Here is a 22,593-nt window from a genome sequence, read left to right on the forward strand (position 1 = left end):
ATTTCTGGTTGTCTCCAGCAAATCTCCCAAGATCTGGAAACAGATACAGAGAAATAATACATACTCTCCAAATGTCCTGATTTGGCAAGGACACTCCCAATTAATCTCCGTTGTCCTACATTTTCAACTCCTTTTCAGATATTTCAGTTTCTCTTTGTTCCTCCTACTTCCCCCCTTGTCTTCAACTTGCTTCACTTGCTGCAAACTGAGTTCAAAGTGCTTCCACTCAATTAACTCAGCAGCAGGGAGTGCAGAAGAAGGGTTGAAGTCTCACTCTCCCCAGTAGACTCAGGCAAAAGCAAAGTGATATAGGCTCTCTTAGCTAGTTTGTTTTTTCTGCATCAATAACTTTTATCATCTTTACTGCAATCTGATGTTGCTCAGCCACATGTGTCCCATATTTCATCTGTGAGATTTGGAGGGTATGTAATCACTCTCAGATGTAATCTGCATTTTGTCTTCATCCTTTATTTTTCATAGTAATGAGAACTGCAGCCTAGGTTGCATTCTTCTAGGCTTCTAGGCCTGGTAAAATGACTTCAGGGCCAGTGCTGGAGAACAGAAGTATCAGGCATTTGCCAAGGCCCATGCCTAGGCAGGGGTCTCTGGAACTTCCAACATTGGTCCTCTTCCTCACTTTGCTGCTTGGTCACCTGCCTTCTCTGAATGAGGAAGCAGTGACAAAATCAAAGAGAGGAAAGAACAGCTTCTGTTTGCTTGATTTTCTATGTGGTCATCTGAATTGGTCCCAGAAGAAGAATGCACAACATTTGGCATTAGGAAAAAGGAGCTGGGCCCACTCAGGAACTGAGTGATCACTGAAATCACACTGTCCAAAGGTACACCAAAACCTGAAATTGTCACTGAATACTTGGATTTCTCTGAATAGTCCTATATTTTGCTGTAGAACTTTCTTGTGTAGTTGGAATTTCATAGATGGATAGCACTGAATATTCTCTTTTATTTCTGTAGCGCTGTCATGTTGGTAAAGAATGCAAATTATTGAAATACTTTGAATCTAGAGCTGCATATAGATTCAGCTTGATCCCAAAAATGTCTTTGGGAGCTTCTTTCTGAAGTGTGCTTATTTTGGGGGATTGATGTATGGTGTATTCTTTTGTCCCTGACAGGTTGTTTATAAGAATAATGACATCCGTCTGGAGCTATCTCGCTTGGCAAGGATTGGTGACACAAAAATGAAAATCTATGGGGAGGTAAAGTTCACGTGCGAGAATGTAGCTACACTGGACCCCATCAACTTTGAGACACCTGAAGCTTACATTAGCCTCCCTAAGTGGAACACTAAGCGGATGGGTTCTATCTCTTTTGACTTCCGTACCACAGAACCCAATGGTCTTATCCTTTTCACCCATGGTAAACCCCAGGAAAGGAAAGATTCCAGAAGTCAGAAGAACACCAAAGTTGACTTTTTTGCAGTGGAACTCTTAGATGGGAATCTCTACCTTCTTCTTGACATGGGTTCTGGAACTGTCAAAGTGAAGGCCACTCAAAGAAAAGCTAATGATGGAGAATGGTATCATGTTGATATTCAGAGAGATGGAAGATCAGGTATGAAGGGGGGGATCTGTAGCAACTGTAGAAACATCTTTTCCCCCTTTATGCAGAAATTCAGGCACTGGAAGATCCAGGTGAAAGGAGCTTTGATATAAGTAGGAATATAGATCCTTGCTTATTTTTCTTGCTTCCAAGAATGAAAAATTTCAAAAGGTTTTCACTGTGCTGGGTGAAATTACAAGTGTTTTTGATCATTTTTTAAAATATATTTTTTCAAATTTGGGGACTTTGCAGCAAGGGGGAAGATACCTACGATTCAAAGAACCTTTGTGGTGAAGGGAAAGACACTAAATGATTCCCAAGCTCTGAGTTCTGTGCACCCCCCCTTTTTTTTTTTACACAAACATGCAGTCATGTTAGCCACATGACTATGGAGTCATCTTTGACAATACTGGCTCCTTCAGCTTAGTAACGGAGAAGTCAGACATGACTAGACAATCTTGTCAAAGGGGACAAGGTTTACCTTTATCTTTAAAATGCAAAAGGTCACATGGCAATTGATCATTTCCTCACTTGAGTGTCATGATGTGTCAAGACATGCTTTCTCACTGAGGACCTAAGCTTTGCAAAATTTCTTTATATCTATAGCTACAACAAATACCAAAGCAAATTTTCACATGATCCAGTACTGCTTAATTCAGAAACTGAATGTGTCATAAGGAATAACTAAATAATATTCCTGTAATTTATTGCACCTGTGAAAGAAAACATTGTAGTTAAGGACTTCAATATAGACTGGAATTTTGCAGAGGAAGTTATGACACAAAATTTTATTTAATACCGATTTTTTTTACTGTTGCATTTCATGTCAGAAAGAACCTGAGCCTTTTTCCCCCCTGGGTTTTGTTGTAAGTGAAATCTGGTGACAATACAGCACCTTTTGGATTGTTCAAAACTTAATTACACAAGTAAGGAGTGAAAGCACACAGCAAAGCCTCTCTCCTAATGTCACATATATTACACAGCCCATCAAGGTGATGTTCACATGTATAGTGCAGATACCACATACAAGAGTAACACTACCCTCAGCAGCAGTACCATACAATGTTGGATTCAGAGATATAGCTGTGTTAGTCTGGAATATCAGAATGCAAAGGGATCTTGTAGGACCTTTGAGACTAACTGTGTGAAAGAAGTTGTAATATAAGCTTTTGTAGACTTAGGGGTTTATTAGATTATGGTGCGGTGGTGACATAGTGACTCAGGAACACCACCAGCAGTCATGCCCTACTCCATGACATTATTGGTGTCCTGGTATTGTTCCATTGTTGCACCATCAGAAATGTGCATTTTTCCATGCTGGAAATAATCCATTAATGACCACCTTTTATTCCACCAAATGGTATTTTTTTGCTGTGGAACTCCAATCCCTCTTCCTTTCATGACAACACCATTAATGGGTGGGATATGGGTAGGCATCCTCAGAGAAAGATGCCAGCCACAGATGCTGGTGAAACATCAGGAATAAACTCTTCTAGAACATGGCCACATGGCCTGAAAAACCCACCAAAAACCCCACAAAAAACTTATCTAATGGAATGATTTGTCAGGTTTGAAAAGTAGGAGTCCTCCAAATGTTGTTGAACTGCAAATCATCACCGTTGGCTATGCTGACTAGGGTTGTTGGGAGTTGCAGTTCAACAACAGCTGGAGGCCCACATAGTTCCTATCCTGTTGTGAAAGAAGCAAGGACACCCAAAAGTTGTGTTATATTTCTGATTATATTCTAGAAGCATACAAGAACACTGAATTTGTGAATGAGCTCAAAAAATAGCTGTTTGTTGTCCTCTGAAGACAAATAAAATCATTTCATGGACAGGCTGATTGGGGTTGTAACTTGCCCATTGTTAGTCTGAACACATGCTTCTGCAGATAATTTTTTGTTACAGATTTACAGTGAGGTCTAGCTCTTCTTACAAGAATAGAAAGTACATAATACTTCATTAATATATCACCAGTTTTGAGGGAAGCTCCAGAGGGAGTAGTACAGGTTACCAGATGGTTCAGCATTTTCAAAATAATGTGCCTTTAAGGAATAGTGCAGTCACCAAGTTTCCCTTGTTAGGAGAACAAGCCTCAGAGGACTGTTTTTTTAAGGAATTTGTGTTTTGATCATCCACCCTGGTAGGCTTTAATCTTAGCAGTTTCACATCACTTGTACTTGTTGGCATGAATGGCAGAATTTTACTAGAATGAAAATAAGTAAGCTAATAATTGATTTTTTTTTCAAGTTGGCCTACATTTAATTAACATGCAAGGATAAATTCAACAAGAAGCCTTTATTAGCACTTGCAGCTTTGTTTACACATGTGGTATACATTTGGCCTCTGAACAACAATGTATAGTATGAGAAATAGAAAAGACACTGGGCAGAATACAGCCAAAGTAGAGCATTTTATAATGCAATCTTATATACAGTTGGCCTTCCACATTTGTGGTTTTGACTTTTGCAGATCTGTTTATTAACAGATTATTTGCAGCTATCTCACCTGCAGCCCTAATATCTTTTTTAATAGACTGCAAGGCTTGCAGAACTTAATATGGGGCATAGCTTATAAGTCCCTATTAAAAATGCTTTAGGGCAGCAGCAGAGGCAGTAGCAAGCCCTGCTATCAGCCTCCTGTTTTGCGAAGGTACCCCATCACCTCAAAGGCATCCATGATGGGATGAATCTGCAGATAGTACTTTGTATGTGTGTTAAATATTGTTTTGGGGTCATAGAGTTATTCACATGTTTTCCACTTTTGCGGGGATCCTGCACCCCTAACCCCAGAGGATGAGAAGGACTGAATGTAGGCCTATTTTGTAAGCAAGTCTCATTAAGTTTAATGGCATTTACTCCTACATAAGTGGGTATAAGATTATGGCCCATGAAATCGCATTTGGCTTAGGTGAATTCAGCACAAGCCTAACTTTTATCAAATAAAACAAAATTTAATTACTGGACTATGTATGGATTGAGTGCTGAATCCAGATTATTTTACCACTTTTATTGATTTCATTGGAAAAGCCATACTTGTGCTTGAAGGCTTCCATTTCAAAGATAATGGACTTTTAAATGTGATTGTTCCAATAATAATTAATGGAGGACGCTACACCTTCATCATCTACTTAGAAAATGTTATGATAGGGTCACTTTAGGATTGTCAAAAATTGGAAATGACTTGAAGGCACACAACAATAAAGAGGTGATAACTTGTCCCATTTTTATCTGCAGGCAACATCAAAATGTGTCTATCCCCCCCCCCCTTGACAATTTTCAGTTATGAAAGCTACAGACTAGTGATAAAGAAAACAACAGGATGACTGTTTCACGCAAAGTTTACTGAAAGTTAAACAACAGTTCAACACTTACTGAAGCTTACCTCTGTCCTGAACCTAATTGCTAGACCCAGATGGCAGTAATGATACACTGAATCAATAAGATTAATACAAACATTGATTTCTTTCCTCATTTATTGGTTGATTCAGTGGACCCATTCTATCTGGGACCAGCAGTTGAATGTTGGCCACAGTGAAATGAGCAGTAAACACTGGCCTATTAATGTTCCCAGTGAGAGTAGTCCCACTTACTCAATGTGATTTTATATGTATAGTTTTTTGTGGGTTTTTAAGACTATGTGGCCATGTTCTTCCTGTTTCTTCCTGACGTTTCACCAGCATCTGTGGCTGGCATCTTCAAAGAATGCTTGCATCTCTGAAGATGCCAGCCACAGATGCTGGCAAAACGTTAGGAAGAAATTCTTCTAGAACATGGCCACATAGCCCGAAAAACCCACAAAATCTATGGATGCCAGCCAGGAAAGCCTTTGACTTCACATTGATTTATATGTGTTATTTTAACATTAACAGTTGCTTCGACTGTTACTCTGGTTGGAACAAGTAATTGGATTTGGGCCACATTGAAATGAACTGTGCCAGTATTAAAAAAAAAAATCAAATAATGATTAACTCCAAAATCATGACAGAGAAAATAAGAAAGTTTGTTACATAGTTCCACCTAAATGGCCACCAATCTGTATTATTTATTTATTTAAACATTTCTATCTTGCTCCTTCTCACAGAGTTTCAGGGCAGCATGCAATATAAACAATTTAAAACATTTCCAGATTAAGCATAAATACTTCGAACATAGTGAAAACACATTAAATGTTGCAGTTAACAGTTAAAATCAGATTAAATACTGCAACAGTTTAAATCCATATACATGCGTACTTGAAATAAATTAGACCCTGAAGGGTTTAATTTAAAAAGCTATGTTTTAGCTTGTTGTCAGAAAGAAATCAACGTTTGGTGTGACTTGAACCTCCAAGGGAGGGCTTATTCAAAAAAGGGGAAAAAATTTTTTTTCCAAAGAAGGCAAAGAGGCAACCTCTACTAGGAGAAAACAGAACTGAGCATAATTAAATGGGGGGAAAGCAAGGGAGAAATAAATTAGCTCCTCTTCTAGGGTACAATTGCTTTTTCACCCATTGACTTGGCTGTTTTTCCCCATTGCATTGCTACTTCCAAGATTACCTACCTTATGATTGGCTCCTTCTTCCATCTCTCAAGATATGAGAAGTGTAGTATGAATTTAGTTGATGGTTTGACCATTGGACTACGACTCTGGATTCCTGCTCAGCCATGAAACTCACTGGTGACCTTAGGCAAGTCACCCACTCTCACCCTCAGGGGAGAGAGTGATGGCAAACTTCCTCTGAACAAATCTTGCCAAGAAAACCCCATGTTAGGATCACCTTAGGGTTACCATAAATCACAAACTATTTGAAGGCACACAACACAGACATTTAAAGTACTGCACTTAGGACGGAAAAATGAAATGCATAGATATAGGATGGAGACACCTGGCTTAGTGAGACTATGTGTGAAAGGAATCTAGAAGTTCTAGTAGATCACAAGTTGAACATGAATCAACAGCATGATGCAGCAGCTAAAAAGGCCAATGCGATTTTAGGCTGCATCAATAGAAGTATAGTATCTAGATCAAGGGAAGTAATAGTACCACTATATTCTGCTCTAGTCAGGCCCCATCTAGAATACTGTGTCCAGTTCTGGGCACCACAGTTCAAAAAGGATGTTGAGAAACTGGAGCATGTTGGAAGGAAGGTGACAAAAATGGAAATGAAGGGTCTGGAAAACATGCCCTATGAGAAACGACTTAGGGAACTGGGTATGTTTAGCCTGGAGAAGAGCCCTATTTAAATATTTGAAGGGCTGTCGTATTGAGCAAATTGTTTTCTGCTGCTCCAGAGAACAGGACATGGAGCAATGGAAGCAAGCTGCAGGAAAAGAGATTCCACCTCAACATTAGGAGGAACTTCCTGACAGTAAGGGCTGTTCAACAGTGAAACACACTCCCTTCAAGTGTGCTGGAGTCTCCTTCCCTGGAGGTCTTTAAACAGAGGCTTGTTGGCCATCCGTCAGGGATGCTTTGATTGAGATTTCCCACATGGCAGGGGGTTGGAGTGGATGGCCCTTGTGGTCTCTTCAAACTCTATGCTTCTATGATTCTTACACACACACAGGCTGCAGGGAAGAAGGCATGCAGATATTCCTCTACTGTTTGTGTTTTTTGTGTGTATGTGTGTGCATGTTACTTGTAACATATGGTGACCACATGAATTTCATAGGGTTGTCTTAGGCAAGGAATTGCCAGTTACTTCCTCTGAAATACAGTTGTCCCTCCATATTCGCTAGGGTTAGAGGAACAAGACCCCTGTGAATATGGAAAAAACCGCAAATAACAAAAACACTGTTTTTACCTGTGAGGACACCTCTCTAGGAATCTCTAGGTCCTCCAGTGCAACTCTGTGGTCAATGTCCAACATACACTGACCATAGAATGGCACTGGAGTAGCTACAAATGGTCTTTCAGTGCAACTTTTAGTTAAAGTTGACCACAGAGTTGCACTGGAGGACCTAGACAGTCCTAGAGAGAATATATTAATGAAATCCGTGAATAATCAAATCCGCAAATATAAAAGCTGCAAATATGGAGGGATGACTGTATTGCCTACAGCACCTGGTATTTATTGGCACTCTCCCATACAAGTACTGACAAGAATTGACCATGCTTAGTTAGCTTCCAAGATCAGACATGATGTAGTGTCTTTTTTAGGGTATTTGTGCCATTTTAGGGTATTTATTCATAATTCTGGGCTTTCTCGTCAGCCCAATTGGGCATCTAGTTTTAGGGAGTATTTTTTTCTCATGCTAGTCTCTTGTGCCATAGAAAGGCCAAAAAGTGCACCTACTTGTGAACCAGGTTTTGTTCCCTTTTAAATCCGTAACTCTTATGTTTGCTTTCTATTTCAAATGCTTAAAGACCCTGGAATGGGGCCTGAGGGGAGAACCAATGGTCCTCTAAATAATTTTTGGAGTATGATTTCATGATCATTTGCCATGCTGACTGGTACTGATAGGAGTAGAAGCTTAAGACCAACTGAAGGGCATAGGTTCGCTATCCCTGGTTTAGACTGTAATGTGTATTATTTCACTTACTACAACATCCAAAGCCTACCAGCCAGCATCACTAGCCAGCCAGTATTCATGTTAGCTAGGAGATTCTGAGTGTTGTCTAAAAAGCAATACTAGTTTGTGAGATCAAATGTAGGATGAAGATGAAGATAGGTCTCCTTCCCCACCCATAATGCAGTAGTCATAAGCAGAGGTGCACCTCTCTTGTTCTGAGCCTAGTACAGAAAGCTAAAATGTACCTTCCTCTTGTGGTATAATTGAGACTGCATATGTACCATTTGTTCTCCCACTGAGGTCTGGACTTTCCCCCTCTTTACATTCTTTGTGCTTCATTATAATTTTAATAATGGCAAGATACATGCTTCTCATACAATGTGTGCAATAAATTACAATTGCTATCAGTGGATACACTGTCAAAATCTATGCACTGCAACAAAACACATCTTTTGTAAATCAAGAGAAATCATTTGCTTTTCTGCCCAAATCTCCTGACACCAGGCAGCTAGATTGTTGATGTAGGACCTTCCAAGGCCATATATAAAAATAGATTGTTGAAGTTCCTGCATCATTGCAGCGGATTGGGTTAGATGCCCTTCATAAGTCTTCTAGTTTATCATTATTATTATTCTGAGAATATATCACTTGATAAGTTTGGTAAAGGACAGCAAAGCACTTTAGGACACACTCTTCCTGTTTTAAGGTTCTGTCCTGACTATAGTCTTCAGGTCTCCTGAACTAAAGACTTTTCACCAGGATTCAAAATATGCAGAAACTTGATTTGGTTTACTATTGGGACTAGTGCTTAATGTGATTTCTTTCTTTCAGGTACCATATCAGTAAACAGCAGACGGACACCATTCACTGCTAGTGGGGAGAGTGAGATCCTGGATCTGGAAGGAGACATGTATCTTGGAGGACTACCTGAAAACCGGGCAGGACTTGTCCTCCCTACTGAGCTCTGGACAGCCATGTTGAACTATGGCTATGTGGGCTGCATCCGAGACCTCTTCATTGATGGGCGGAGCAAAAACATCCGGCAGCTGGCAGAACAGCAGAATGCTGCTGGTGTCAAATCATCCTGCATTCGGGTCAACTCCAAACAATGTGATAGCTATCCCTGTAAAAACAGTGCTGTCTGCAAAGATGGCTGGAACCGTTTCATCTGTGATTGCACTGGGACTGGATACTGGGGAAGGACATGTGAGCGGGGTAAGTCCAGAATCCAGAGAGATATTTGGCCTAGAGTGGAATGTTGACTCCAATGTATTATGTGCATACAAACTTAATCCACTGCATTTTACACCACAGTGCAGTTACAAAGCAGAAAAGTAGTTCAAACTACTAGCCAGTAGCTTCTATTAGTATTAAGGGTCTCATAGTATTAATTATACAAGAGGGGCATCAAGACTGTGTATGGTGTTAAGTGTATGCGACAGAGGCATCAAGGTTGTGCATGTCATTAAGTATACACAAGGTAGGCATTAAGTTGTACATGGTAAGTGTACATGAGATGGGCATCAAGGCTGTGCATATACCAAGTTTGATCCAGAATATAAATATAGTCATTTGTTTCTCAAAATGCTTCCCCTGCTTTCTGAGAGAAAAGGATTGTGGGGCATAACTTTTACAATGTATTTCTTGAGTCACATACTAGATATTTCCATAATGGCATTTGCAGGAATTGTAGTGGGTTTGTTTTCAGCACTCATGAGAACATTCTTTATGTCTTTTTATATCTCTGAGTGTCTGCCTTGGAATAATCAAGGTGGACTGAAATTGGACTGATTTGCCAAAGGCAAATCTGTAAGAGAAAGGCATGGATACGATGGATGTCACACCACATTTCTCATACTCTCTTCTGATGATTAGCTTAAATAAAGGTATAGGAGATATTTGTGGAACCAATATTGCCAGTGTGGCCAGCCAGGAGACATAGCCATTCATGGCCAAATGAGAAGGAACATTGCAAATGTAAGACACTTAATCGAAACACTGTTCAAATTCCAGACAGTGCCATTAATTGTCATCGCTGCGTGGTGCCTGCTGCCGTGCTCAGAATAAATTGAGTGAGAGGATTAGGGTCTGTTTTGTTGTTGGGGGGGGGGGGGGTGGTTTTTTTTTTTTAAAAAAATACAAAACCCTGACCTATGGCTGAAATTCTCTCTATTAAAGAAATTAGAATTCTCCCATTTGTTTGTTTTGAGGCAAATTTCTCAATTTTTATTAGTATTAGAATGAACTTTAGGATTTATCTGAAAGGTTCTCACTAGACTTCAGATATGAACTCTTAGCAAAATCTCTTAGTGCCCTCCCCACAATCCCCTGAATAACTTTGTAGCATAGCCTGATCACATGAATGTGTAAGTGACTGAATGAGAATAAAAGTCAAAAAAGAACTTGTTTTCTTTAACCTTTAGCTCATAAAATTGTGTGAAATTCTAGGAGTCCGTCTGTTGTTATTAGATGTCATCAAGTCGACTTCGACTTATGGCAATCCTATGAACAAAATAGCCGTGCTGCTGCATAAAAAAGAGGAAGAGGGAAGAAATGTAGCAGCACCGTTAAGACTAACTAGTTTTATGGATATAAACCTATGAATAAAAGATCTCCTAGTCACCCTGTTATCAACAGCCTTGCTCTTATCTTGCAAACTCAGGGCCATGTGTTCCTTGACTGAATCATTCCACCTGTAGTGCAGTCTTCCTCTTTTCATACTGCCGTACACCTTACCAAGTATTCACATCTTTTCTAATGAGATATGTCTTCATGTATTTCCAAAGTTCAATAGTCTGACTGGATTTGGTCATATATTTGTCTTTTTGGACATCTATGCTATCTATAGAACTCTCCTGCAGAACCACATTTGAAATGAGTTGATTCTCTTCATATCAGCTTTCTTCAATGTCCAGTTTTCACAATCAGACATAGAGACCAGAAATGTAAAGGAGCTCTTAAGGCCATGAAGTCAAACAGAGAAGGAACTACTTTGGCAAGTCTCAGGGTATGAAAATCTTTCCAAATCAATCTTTTGATTTTCTGAGTATCACCTGCATTTTCCTCCTATACTTTTATCAGAGTATAAGACTATTAATGTTTTCATTTATGTTTTCATAAATGTCTTCAATTATTGTCCAGTTAGTCTGACATCAATACCAGGAAAGATTCTGGAGCAGATCATTAAACAGAGAGTCTGTGAACGTCTAGAAGGCAATTCCACAATCACAAAAGGTCAACATGGGTTTCAGAGAAACATGTCATACCAGACAAATCTAATCTCTCTCTCATATATATATATATATATATATATATATATATATATATATATGATCACCAGCTTGTTAGATGAAGGGAATGCTGTAGATATCATATATCTTGATGTCAGTAAGGCCTTTGGCAAGGTTCCCCATAACATTCTTGCAAACAAGCTTGTAAAATGTGGGCTAGACAAACAACTGTTACATGGATTTGTAATTGGTTGACCAGCCGAACCCAAAGGGTGCTCAACAATGGCTACTTTTTGTCCTGGAGAGACTTGACCAGTGGGGTCCCACAGGGCTCTGTCCTGGGCCCAGTGCTATTCAACATCTTTATCAATGACTTGGATGACAGAATTGGGGGCATACTTATCAAATTTGCAGATGACACCAAATTAGGAAGAGTAGCAAATACCACAGAGGACAGGATCAAAATTCAAAATGAGCTGAATAGATTAGAATGCTGGGCCAAAGCTACCAAAATGAAATTCAACACGAATAAATGTAAGGTACTGCACTTAGGGCAGAAAAATGAAAAACACAGATATAGGATGGGGGACACCTGGCTGAATGAAACTACATGTGAAAGGGATCTCGGAGTCCAAGTAGACCACAAGTTGAATATGAGTCATAGAATCATAGAATCATAGAATCATAGAGTTGGAAGAGACTCAACAGTGTCGTGCGGCAGCTAAAAAGGCCAATGCAGTTTTAGGTTGCATCAATAGAAGTATGGTGTCTTGAAAAGGGGAAGTAATACTGTCACTCCATTCTGCTTTGGTCAGGCCCCATGTGGAATACGATGTCCAGTTCTGGGCGCCACAGTTTAAAAAGGATGTGGAGAAACTGGAGAATGTTCAAAGGAGGGCAACTAAAATGGTGAAAGGCCTGGAAACCATGTCCTATGAGGAACGACTTAAAGAGCTGGGGATGTTTAGCCTGGAGAAGAGAAGGTTAAGAGGTGATATGCTAGCCCTATTTGAAAGGATGTCATATTGAGGAGGGAGCTAGCTTGTTTTCTGCTGCTCCAGAGAACAGGACCCAATACAATGGATGCAAGCTCCAGGAAAAGAGATTCCACCTCAACATTAGGAGGAACTTCCTGACAGTGAGGGCTGTTCGACAGTGGAACACACTCTTTCCTCGGAGTGTAGTGGAATCTTCTTCCCTGGAAGTATTTAAACAGAGGCTTGATGGCCATCTGTTGGGGATGCTTTGATTGAGATTTCCGCATGACAGGGGGTTCGACTGGACGGCCCTTGTGGTCTCTTCCAACTCTACGATTCTATGATTCTATGATTTATTTTCAGAATTTACCTAATCTGCTATTTTTCTCCATTGACCAGTGGAGAAAAGTGTGTGTATTTCCACTTAATTATATACATTTCAGTCATTCAGATGTTATAATACATGCATTGCTCTGTGTATACTTTCTGTACATCCCTAGCAAGAGCAGGGGATATAAAGCATTACAAAATCTGGCATGCATAACAAGCATTGTCTTAGATTCAACAAACTAATATTTTTGTAATTCAAACTGAGATTAATTACAAACTAATTTACATTTTCTCTGTTTCTGTACTATTCATGGTAGGCATCATTACGCAGCCAGATTGAACCATCTTTGCTCATGTTCAGGAGTTGTTGTTGTTGTTGTTTTTTACTGTAACAGCAAATTGAAGAGGAACGTCTAAAGACCAGTTTTTCCGGCACTTGTTTGAAATGATTTTACTCCAGCTGTCTGCGAAGGGGAACAATCAGTTTAATAGTATGGAATGGCTTCCCCTTGTAGTGGCTCCTAATTGACTAATCCACTTGTAATCAAAGTACATCTTATAATAGCAAATCAAAATAGGATATATCATAATGCCATATATCATGATATACAGGGTGAAAATAGCATGGTATGTTACATGTGCCATGTTTCCAAGATCGACAAAATTTCTAAGATATGTCAGAATCTTCTATTAATAGAGAAATTTTGTTGAGGTGTTATCCGTATGAAAAATGACTTGGATAATTCTTTCTTTAGGGTCTACAATATATCCAAATGTTACACAGATAATAATAATGTTATTGTCATGTTTGTTTTTCTAATGCAAGTCAGTGAGCCAGGAGTAGTGATTCAGATTCCAAAATCTCAGTTCTGATTTGGGGTCCTGATTAGAATGGATTGTGTAAATCTTGAATTAGTCAGGTCCAGATCCAAATTGTTGAAATTGTTTCCAATCCTAATTCTTGGCCCAGTGCACAGTTCTGCTAAATACAAAGAATTTCAAAATCAGTACTGGAGAAAGTACTAGAGCTGAAAGGACAAATCTGTGAGGTTTGCTTTCTTCAGTGGGTTTTTTTAACATGAAATTCTTTCTGTTTGTTCTATAAAATATGTGGATTTTGGCATGTTCTATTTAGAAAAGTACCAAATGAAAGTCTCACCCATTTCTAGCTGTTGCACTCCAGGATTTTCTCAGTTGTTTCAACCTAGTTCTCACTTTGGATATGTCAGAATACATTTGGGAATTCCTATTTTGGGAGAGACTCTGTTCTAAATTGCTCTTATACAGTACTTTGTGTTAATGCAATTTTTGAACAGATTTTTTTTCTTTAGAAATGGAAAATTGATATAGAAATGGTGTGGTTTGGATTTTGGGTGGGTGCATGCGGAAGAGTGACAAACTAAAAATAGATGGATCTACTCATCCCCTACTTGATGCATTGCTAAAATGGTGAGTATGTTGCTTTGCCTACAAAGACTGCCTTTCTTGAAATGACAATCGAACATGAGAGCATGAATGTGAATTTGGTACAGACGAACACAAATGCTCAGCTATGCATAGACATATGAAGACTCTTAACAGGGATGACAACAATATTCAGGCAAATGATGGGTGTAAAAATGGGGCTATTTGACTGCAGGGAAACCTCAGTGAGGAGAACCATGTCCAAAGCCTAACAAGGCCCCAATTGACCGAATAGCTGAATTGTACATGTCAGACTCCTTCCCAGAAGCCCACATAGTGTATAAGTCTAGAAATTTAGGTAAAAAATTGACCCCAAAAAACTGAGTCAACTTATCCACAGTTCAATGTAAGTACTATATCTTAACTCTTATTTAAAAGAAGGAACCATCTCCTGATGAAAAGCAAGAGTATAATCTGTCCTGGAAGCACTGACTCTCATTACTCTCTCATTCCTCCAGCCTTAAGAGTAAGCACAACGAGTTATATCTTCTGGAATCTTGTAAATTCTTTGACATCAGGAATAAACTCTTCTAGAACATGGCCACATAGCCCAAAAAACCCACAAAAAGCTTACTTTGACATTGTTTTACTTTGCTTCATTCTTTAAATCCTTTGCTATATGCCCTAAGTTTTATCCTTGACTTATCCATGGGTCATAGCAAAATCCATAATTTTGGCCCCAAAATTTGCCCTTGACTTATACATGAAGTCGAGTATATACGGTATGTTTTCTGGAATTTCAGGAAGACAGCTGGGAGGAGCTTGAGGTAAGAAAAGGGGGTATCAAAAAAGAAAAAGAGGATTAACAGGAAGAAGCCAGAAATGGAAAGTGGAAGGGAAAATACAGTGGGGAAGGGATAAAGGAGGAGAATGAAAGACAGAGAAGAAGAGCTGCAAGGTAGCAGTGTGCTGAAAGGGGCAGTTAAGTCCCAAACTGAGGGGCCATTCAGACTACTTTTTACCCCAGATCAGGAACCAAATTATGCATGTGACGTTCATATTCGCCCTGAATCTCCCACAAGTGAATCCTAGGCTTCTACTACTGTTTCAGGACAAATGCCCCTTAGCGCGGGTCATTTGGAATCGGGGTAAAAGCTGTATCTTTTGAAAAAAATTGGTTTGGCAAATATGAACTTGCCCCTCATCATGATCAAGGCAAGTTCAGGGAAGGGATTTAGGTCAGATGGAGGGCAGAGGGCAGAACTGGAGAAAGGGTGCCAAGAGTGATGGAGGAGGATGATGATGAAGGAGCCGGGGGGAAGAAGGGGGCCATGGAGGGCAATCAGTAACGGAGCAGGAGGAGAAGGAAGGAGCAGGACGAAGGATCAAGTTCAGGGGAGGGAATTAGGTCAGAGAGAGGGCACAGAATGGAACAAGCTTCCCTCTCGCACCAGGCAGCTCTCTCTCTCTCTCTTTTTGTTAAATTATTTTTGAGAGACTATGTGCATGTTTTTTGCTACAGGTAGATAGATACAGTATATAGGCCTGGAACAGACAGGCCTTTGGGGCAACCTCATCACGTGCGAGGGCTGCCTGGTGGGCGGAGTGCCCACACGCCCGGCAGCCCTCGCACATGACGAGGGCACCGCAGCTGCAGCACGCCCACCAAACGCAGCACGTACTGGTGACGTCGCAGCTGTGCCACCTCCAAACAGGGTGGCGCGGTTGCAACATCACCGTGGCGTCACTGGCGCTTTAGGGTGCAGAAGTGCGCCGCAAAAAAGGAGCTGCTTTCTGGCGCTCCTTTTTTGCTCCGCCATGCAATTTGGTCTTTCTGGCGGTTTGTACCCCGCCTCAGATAGAATGCCTGTTCACTTTCCCTTTCATTTCCTTGCTTCCAGCAGAAGGGCACTTTGCAGGAGGCTTTTTTATTTGCAAATGCTACAGTATTAATGTTACAAACGTTTCTCTTTCCAATTTGGCAAACTGATACAGAATGCTTTTGCTACTGTCTATAAGGAATTCAGGGGTAGCTGAGGGAAAGCAAAGAATTCATGGCATCCTTTTCTGGCATTCCAAGGTGAGGAATTAATTATTATTACATGTGTATGAGGCACTCTGGGGTGGCAAGGAGGGAGGATGCAGAGATGGCATTAGCTTGCATTTTGGGGTTGAAAACGGGGCCAAGGGAAGATCCATAACCTGCAGTTACCCAAATACCCACAACACACACAGGAGGTTTTTAAATTTGACAAAATATGCACATACTGGCGCCTGTTTTTTTTTTTAAAGGAGGGGGCAAGCACACTTCCAATTGCCCAATGAGTGCAGGAAACGTCTCCTATGACGAAAGCGGAACTGAATTTGATTGACAGCAAAGGCGCCTTCGTTTTAAACTGGTTTCTCCACAGGAGCTTCGAAGGCATTTAGGGTTAAAATACCCTGACTGAGGTAGTAGGCACTTGCTTCTGGAGGGATTCGGGGGGGAGGGGGGGACCGAATCTTCCCAGTTCCTTCCAGCGCAAAAAGGTCAGTATGAATGGTGCCTGAGAGATTTTAGAAAACAACAGTTTTTGAAGATGCTCTTTCAGAGGGGGAAAATGGACAAGACAGTTAAATTATACGCTTTATCTAGGAAATTATAGTACAGTCCCACAATCAACTCAGAGATAGGTCCTTTTGAGTCCAGCAAGACTTAGTCCCAAGCTAATAAACATATAATTGTAGTTGAAGTTGAAGAACTATTTCACTGAACCAGATCTATGCTTGTCCATCCCGTTGCCAGATAATAGACTCCTGTTTCAGTTATTCCTGAGCAGGGCCCTTGCTAGCTGGTGGTGCTCTTGTGGAGTGGGAGAACACACTAAAGGGTCAGAAGTTCCTTATTCTTGACATAAGGCTCACCCGGTGCCAGCCAAGCAAGTTGCTAAACAGGGTGTGAAAGTAATAGCCAACCCCATTGCATACATTTCCTCTGTACCCATGATGACTCATGGATTGAGCCAGGGAGTGGAGGTGTTTCAACCAGAAATTATGAGAGTAGTTTCATATATGCAGACACATACAGTACTTGGTCTGTGAACCGCCACATATAAGAGGTTCTTCTTAACTACCATAACTAATTAGTCACTTGTATTGCTTATGTCAATTTTTAGTGCAGACTGAGTCCATGGGGAGCTCCTCTCCTTTGACATAAATATACATGCAACCAAATAGTCCTCATTGCTTCTGAAGCAGGAACAAGGGGCTCTATTTACCAGCAAAGGCATATGCACCATCATAGACCTTTGGGGGAATTATGTCTTTTTTTAGCAACAAGGTTGAAAGTGTAAGTTTGTGCATGAAAGCATGCATACCTGTACTCTTAAAAACCGTTACAGCACTTTTTTTATTAAACACACACACACACACACACACACTGCAGACCTGATGGACAAACAGCAAAGCATTGTCAGCACAGAAAGTTGTGCCAATTTAGCTAAGGCAGATTGAGAGTGGACGAAATGTAGTACAGGGTGAGATGAGAGGGTTGGTATAAGGACAGATGGGTTTACAGAGGCATTAAAAGTTTTACACAGTTTAGGGGGAGTAATTAGCATTTTCTATGTCTTTTGGCACCTCATTTTCTAAAGAATCTGACAGCAGCTGCAGCATTAGGTGAACACAGTAGCTGTGCTGGCTGAGCTAATGAGGGTGCTCTGCAGATGGGAAGACTTGCCTTATGGAGATCATGTGCTTTTCTGCTCTGCTGCAAAACTTCTGTCTCAGAGTCTGCAGGCTGCTCTAAAAACAAAAAACAAATATTGCACAAACCAGAGCATAGAGGGTGTGTTGTATTTAGATTAGCTAAGTGACATTAAGAAACTGGACTGGAAATGCCAGGGGTTGAAGAAAGTGTAACTCAATTTGGTTAGTGTCCAGATTATTTTTTTGGATTTTTCTCCTCTGTCCTTTATGTTCAAGGAGGACAATTAAATCCGCTTTTATTTCGTGAGTAAAAAGCGGAATAGAAATAAATAATTGTGTGGACAAAAATCTGTAAAGAATAGATAAAAGACAGACCTGAAGTCGTGTGAGGTGGTGGGAATCTATACTTTATACTGATTGAACCAAGAACCTTCTCCCTTTAGCCAGTATAGCATGAGCACACGTCCATGTGCGCATACACACACATTTACTTATTGTTTTGTATTTTTCAATCTATATTGGTTTTCATAGTAGGTAAGGCACCTTGAGACACTGTATTGCGAAAAGGTGAGATATAAATGAATATTCATCATCGCCGTTGTTGTTGTTGTCATCCTCCTCCTCTCCTCCATTTTATATTTACTCCATAAGCAATAAAATTAAAATCATAGAATTGGAAGAGACCTTGAGGGGCATAGAGTCCCAACCTCTTGCTGCACAGGAAAACACAATTAAAGCATTCCTGACAGATAGATGTTAAGCCTCGGTTTAAAAACTTTCCAAGAAGGAGACCACCACACTCTAAGGCAACATATTCCTGAGGGTTAGGTGGAATCTCTTTTCCTCTAGTTTGAATCCATACTTTGTGCCTAGTCTCTGGAGCAGCAGAAATCAACCTTGCTGCATCCTCCATATTACATCCCTTCAAAGATTTAAACATGGCTATCATGTCACTTCTTAATCTCTCTTCTTCCAGGCTAAACATACCCAGTTCCCTATGCCATTCCTCATAGGTCTTGGTTTCTAGACCTTTCACCATTTTGGTCGCCCTCCTCTGCACATGCTCCAACTTTTCAATATTTCTCTTGAATTATGGTGCCCAGAACTGTATACACTATCCAAGTGAGGTCTGACCAAAGCAAAATAGAATGGCACCCTATTAGACAATCCTCATAGAATATAACCTTTGAATCAATTGTTGATTAGTTTGTTAACGTTTAAGTAAATTCTGCTGATACAGTAAGTCGAGTCTTGTTTGGGATTCAAGCCAAAATGTAGATATGTCTTTCAAGGTCATACTTCTATCCTAAAAGGTCATGGTTCTTTCCCAGAGACTTGGGAATCCTAATTGTGATACATGACAGACTAGTGTAATGATTTTAGCTTGTTAGGTTGAAGGAAGGAGTTTCTTACAGACTAGATCATGTTGTCAATCATTATTTTCTAATCAGTTGTAGCTTAGCTATAGTTCATTCCGAGATTTCGAAAAAATTCTAGTTCAGGTAGTGGTGAGTTGAAACAATTTGCCTTGTTTCATCTTTGGTATCATAACGTGTGTTTTTTTAAAGCTGTCTATTTTAAGCGATTTTTTTGTTCCTTGGGATGCATAAATATGATTCACAGAAGTGGCCACAACAGTCTGATTCAGATAGCCCCTTACCACAGCTGCAGGATTTTGTATAATAGCACTAAGAAAACCCAAAGTTTGGGATCAGAATCTATCATATTAGTTATATTACTTTGCATCAGTTGTTCTGCTCCCATGATTTATGTTTCAAAATAATTGACACATAATTGATAGAGTAGAAGACATTATGAAAAGAGGACAGAAAGTGGGAGTGTTAGCAACTTGGAAAAGAGGAGGAGACAAGTTGAGACAAAGGCCCTGTGCAGGGATTATTTTGTCCTGCACCAGGTGACACCCTAAAGTGGAGGGACACCACTGCTCCTCAAACACCTACATATAATAACCTACATTTTGGCAGAAACAGGCTGTGGCATTCATCTGCTTCCCTTTAAAATGCTTTAAGAGGTGGTGGGACTGGGGAGCTCAGTGGCAGGAGAAAGGAGTGGTACCAGAATTTTTTAAAATTAAAATTTCAAATTTCAAAATTTTAATTTTTAATTATATTAAATTTAATGAAATTTAATTATTTTAAAAAAATTAAATGGAAAATTTTCTTTTACAACATCACATTTTAACAAAATCTTCATTGTCTATACATAAATACATTTAGGTTGTGCATATTATATTGTAATTTGAAGGTATAATTTTATTTTTGCTAGTTGTTTATGTTAAAACTATTAACATTACATTCATTATGAGTAACATTAGTACAAAAAAGCATTATTAAGGACTCTATATGGTGTGAAATGGGAGGAGGTCAGTGGAGGGGCGGGTAACACCATGAATTACCGCACCGGGTGACACCAACTCTAGTGACACCACTGGACCTATGACTAACATCCTCAATTTTTAACTCCTGTTTGCTTAATGAAGAAGCCAGTGTCATGTGAAGTCGAAGGCCTTCATGGCCGGCATCCATAGTTTTTTGAGGGGTTTTTGGGCTATGTAGCCATGTTCTAGAAGACTAAGTGATTCTCTAAATGTAACACCATATACATGGTTACTAGCATTTTCATGATTCTTCATGAAATTTCTCCCACTCCCAGTTTCATTGATATATTTCATGATTATCATTTACTCTCATAGATCGAAATAACATCTGCAGAGATTAGCTGCATCTCTTTGACAGTATTGATGAGAAAATAACTCATAACTCAAAACCTCCTTCACTCCCATCACATGTATGTGTTAATGAGTGTTTGGGAATAATTAACTAATTGAGTCATTGTCTGTTGGATTTTTCTACAGATGAAGCATTAATTCACTAGATTTCCTGATTAAATCTGAACATAATCCTATGCTTTAATAAGAGTATTAAATTTAGAGTGTTATAATTTTTTTTAAAGTGTATAGTTCTTTTTTGGGCAGATTCAGTGATACAAGAAGGCCCTCCTGAGATCTAGGGAGGTGTAAATCCCATTGAAGCCCCTTGTAATCCTTTTGTGTTTATCATTGCTCACACAGTGCTGGTCAGTGAGTTAATGATATAGAACATTTTCCTCAAGTCCTTTTCTTCCTCTCTTGACTTGTCTCTCTCTCCTCTTTCCATTCTGCTTTCCACCCATCACCTTCTTAACTTTGAAGGGTTTAGTAAAGATGGAACTTGGAGCCAAAATACAGGTGGTTAAATTCACACCTTTCCATTCATCAAAAAAAAAACTAATGAGAAGTCTCATTAAATGAGCAAAACATGTTGCTAGTCTTTGTAGATCTGTGGGAGTTGTGCACAAAACTATTCTGTATATTCTTGAAGCATTTTGTCTTAGCATTTCTGATTGAGCTATCACCACTCTTGATTCACTGACTGATCTTATCCGCCAGCCACAAATTACTGTTCTTGCAGTGGGTCAGTGTCCTTTAGCCAAAATTAACACATAATTCATTAATAACATTTATTAATACTTCTTATTAATAACCAAGGTGTCTTAAGAGCAAGTGATCAGTATGCATGTTGGTAAGGGTGGAGAGGGAGAAAAAAGGATGAGAGCAGATAGTTAACAAAATGGATTGTAAGATGAGGTCCTATATTTTAGGACAGCTGTTTTCAGTCTTCAGATATGCTGAAGTCTCACCATACCAGGCAACAATTCCATAATGGTTTTTGTAGCTCATCTGTGAAAAAAGTCCAATTTTGAGGAAGACAAATTTAAAAGTTTTTTTTTAAAAATGAAACCAAACCAAACCAAGAAACACTTTCAAAGTGCCAATAACAATATATGCCTCTGGGGTCAATGACAATAACTTCCTTGCCATTCTCTATAAATCCCTGAATTGTGGTCATTATTTTAACTAGTGCATTAATCAATGGCAAAGCTACTAATTAAAATTTTTACTTATTAGTATTGGTGGCAGTTTTTCAACTGCTAATGTTTAACATGATTAAATTAATGTTCCAAGATCTGTTGATAGATCATCGATTAGTATATGCTGTGGTGTAGCCCCACACAATGAATGATTGGGCCCTTGCCCCTTTAAGTACTGACCAGACACGCTTCCCGTCCTTTATCTTTGAAAAAGCCTCCGCTGTAAGTTCACATTAAGAGGCTTTCCTGGAAACTGTCTATATTCTTGTAAACGAATCATTAAGTATTCATTAAGTCACCAAAACCTGAATGCAAGTGGCAAGGTTTAGGCAACACGACAGCACAACTTATACTTAAATTGATTGATTTCTTGGTGTTTGAATGCTTATTTACACATGAGGTTCAGGGAAATGATTGGAGTGACCATTCCACCCAGTCTCACAGATTGGATGGGAATAGAGTTGTTCTGATAGCCTGAACAGCCCCTCCTCTTTTAAGTATTTGCAGAACATAGATTTGTGAATGGTTTAAAATGGTCCTACTATCTTCAAACTAGGGATGGAAAGAAAACATGGGGGGCAGGTCCTACTAGCACACTCTGCATACCTTGTGCTGTATTTTGGGTCCCCATATTTCATATAGGATATCTGGAGATAGTATGTTTCTGGGAGATAGATGACCTTTCAGGAACATTAGGTCAAGTTCCCAGGAGAAAAGGAGTATGTCCAAAGGCATGTGCACATTCAGGTAAATAAGACAGTCAAATCCAGATGGGTGTATTAAATGCCCTTTCCCTTTCCCCAAATCAGTTGCACTTCCTCTTGGATCCTTGCACCCAAAGTAGTAAGACAGCTTCTCTGCCTACCTCCTGTTATGTTCTGAGACAAACTTCCCTGTCCATTCATCTTGGGGATATACCGATTCAGTCACTGTTTTTGTCACAATAAAATTAAAACTATAAATCAGTCCAGAATCCCATTGTCAAT

The 22,593-nt window shown here is 39.6% G+C and overlaps 1 protein-coding gene across 25 annotated transcripts in view; it reads left to right on the top strand.

Annotated features, from left to right (window-relative positions):
- NRXN3 (neurexin 3) overlaps positions 1-22,593 on the top strand; it is a 1,626,608-nt gene that overhangs the window by 477,762 nt on the left and 1,126,253 nt on the right. For all 25 annotated transcript variants that reach the window (XM_042468184.1, XM_042468325.1, XM_042468193.1 and 22 more), the window contains 2 exons: positions 1,131-1,569; positions 8,881-9,264. In XM_042468184.1, coding sequence (XP_042324118.1) covers positions 1,131-1,569; positions 8,881-9,264 — 823 coding nt within the window. The remainder of the gene's footprint in view (positions 1-1,130; positions 1,570-8,880; positions 9,265-22,593) is intronic.

This window comes from Sceloporus undulatus, chromosome 1 (assembly GCF_019175285.1).
Source record: "Sceloporus undulatus isolate JIND9_A2432 ecotype Alabama chromosome 1, SceUnd_v1.1, whole genome shotgun sequence".
Lineage (NCBI taxonomy): Eukaryota > Metazoa > Chordata > Lepidosauria > Squamata > Phrynosomatidae > Sceloporus > Sceloporus undulatus.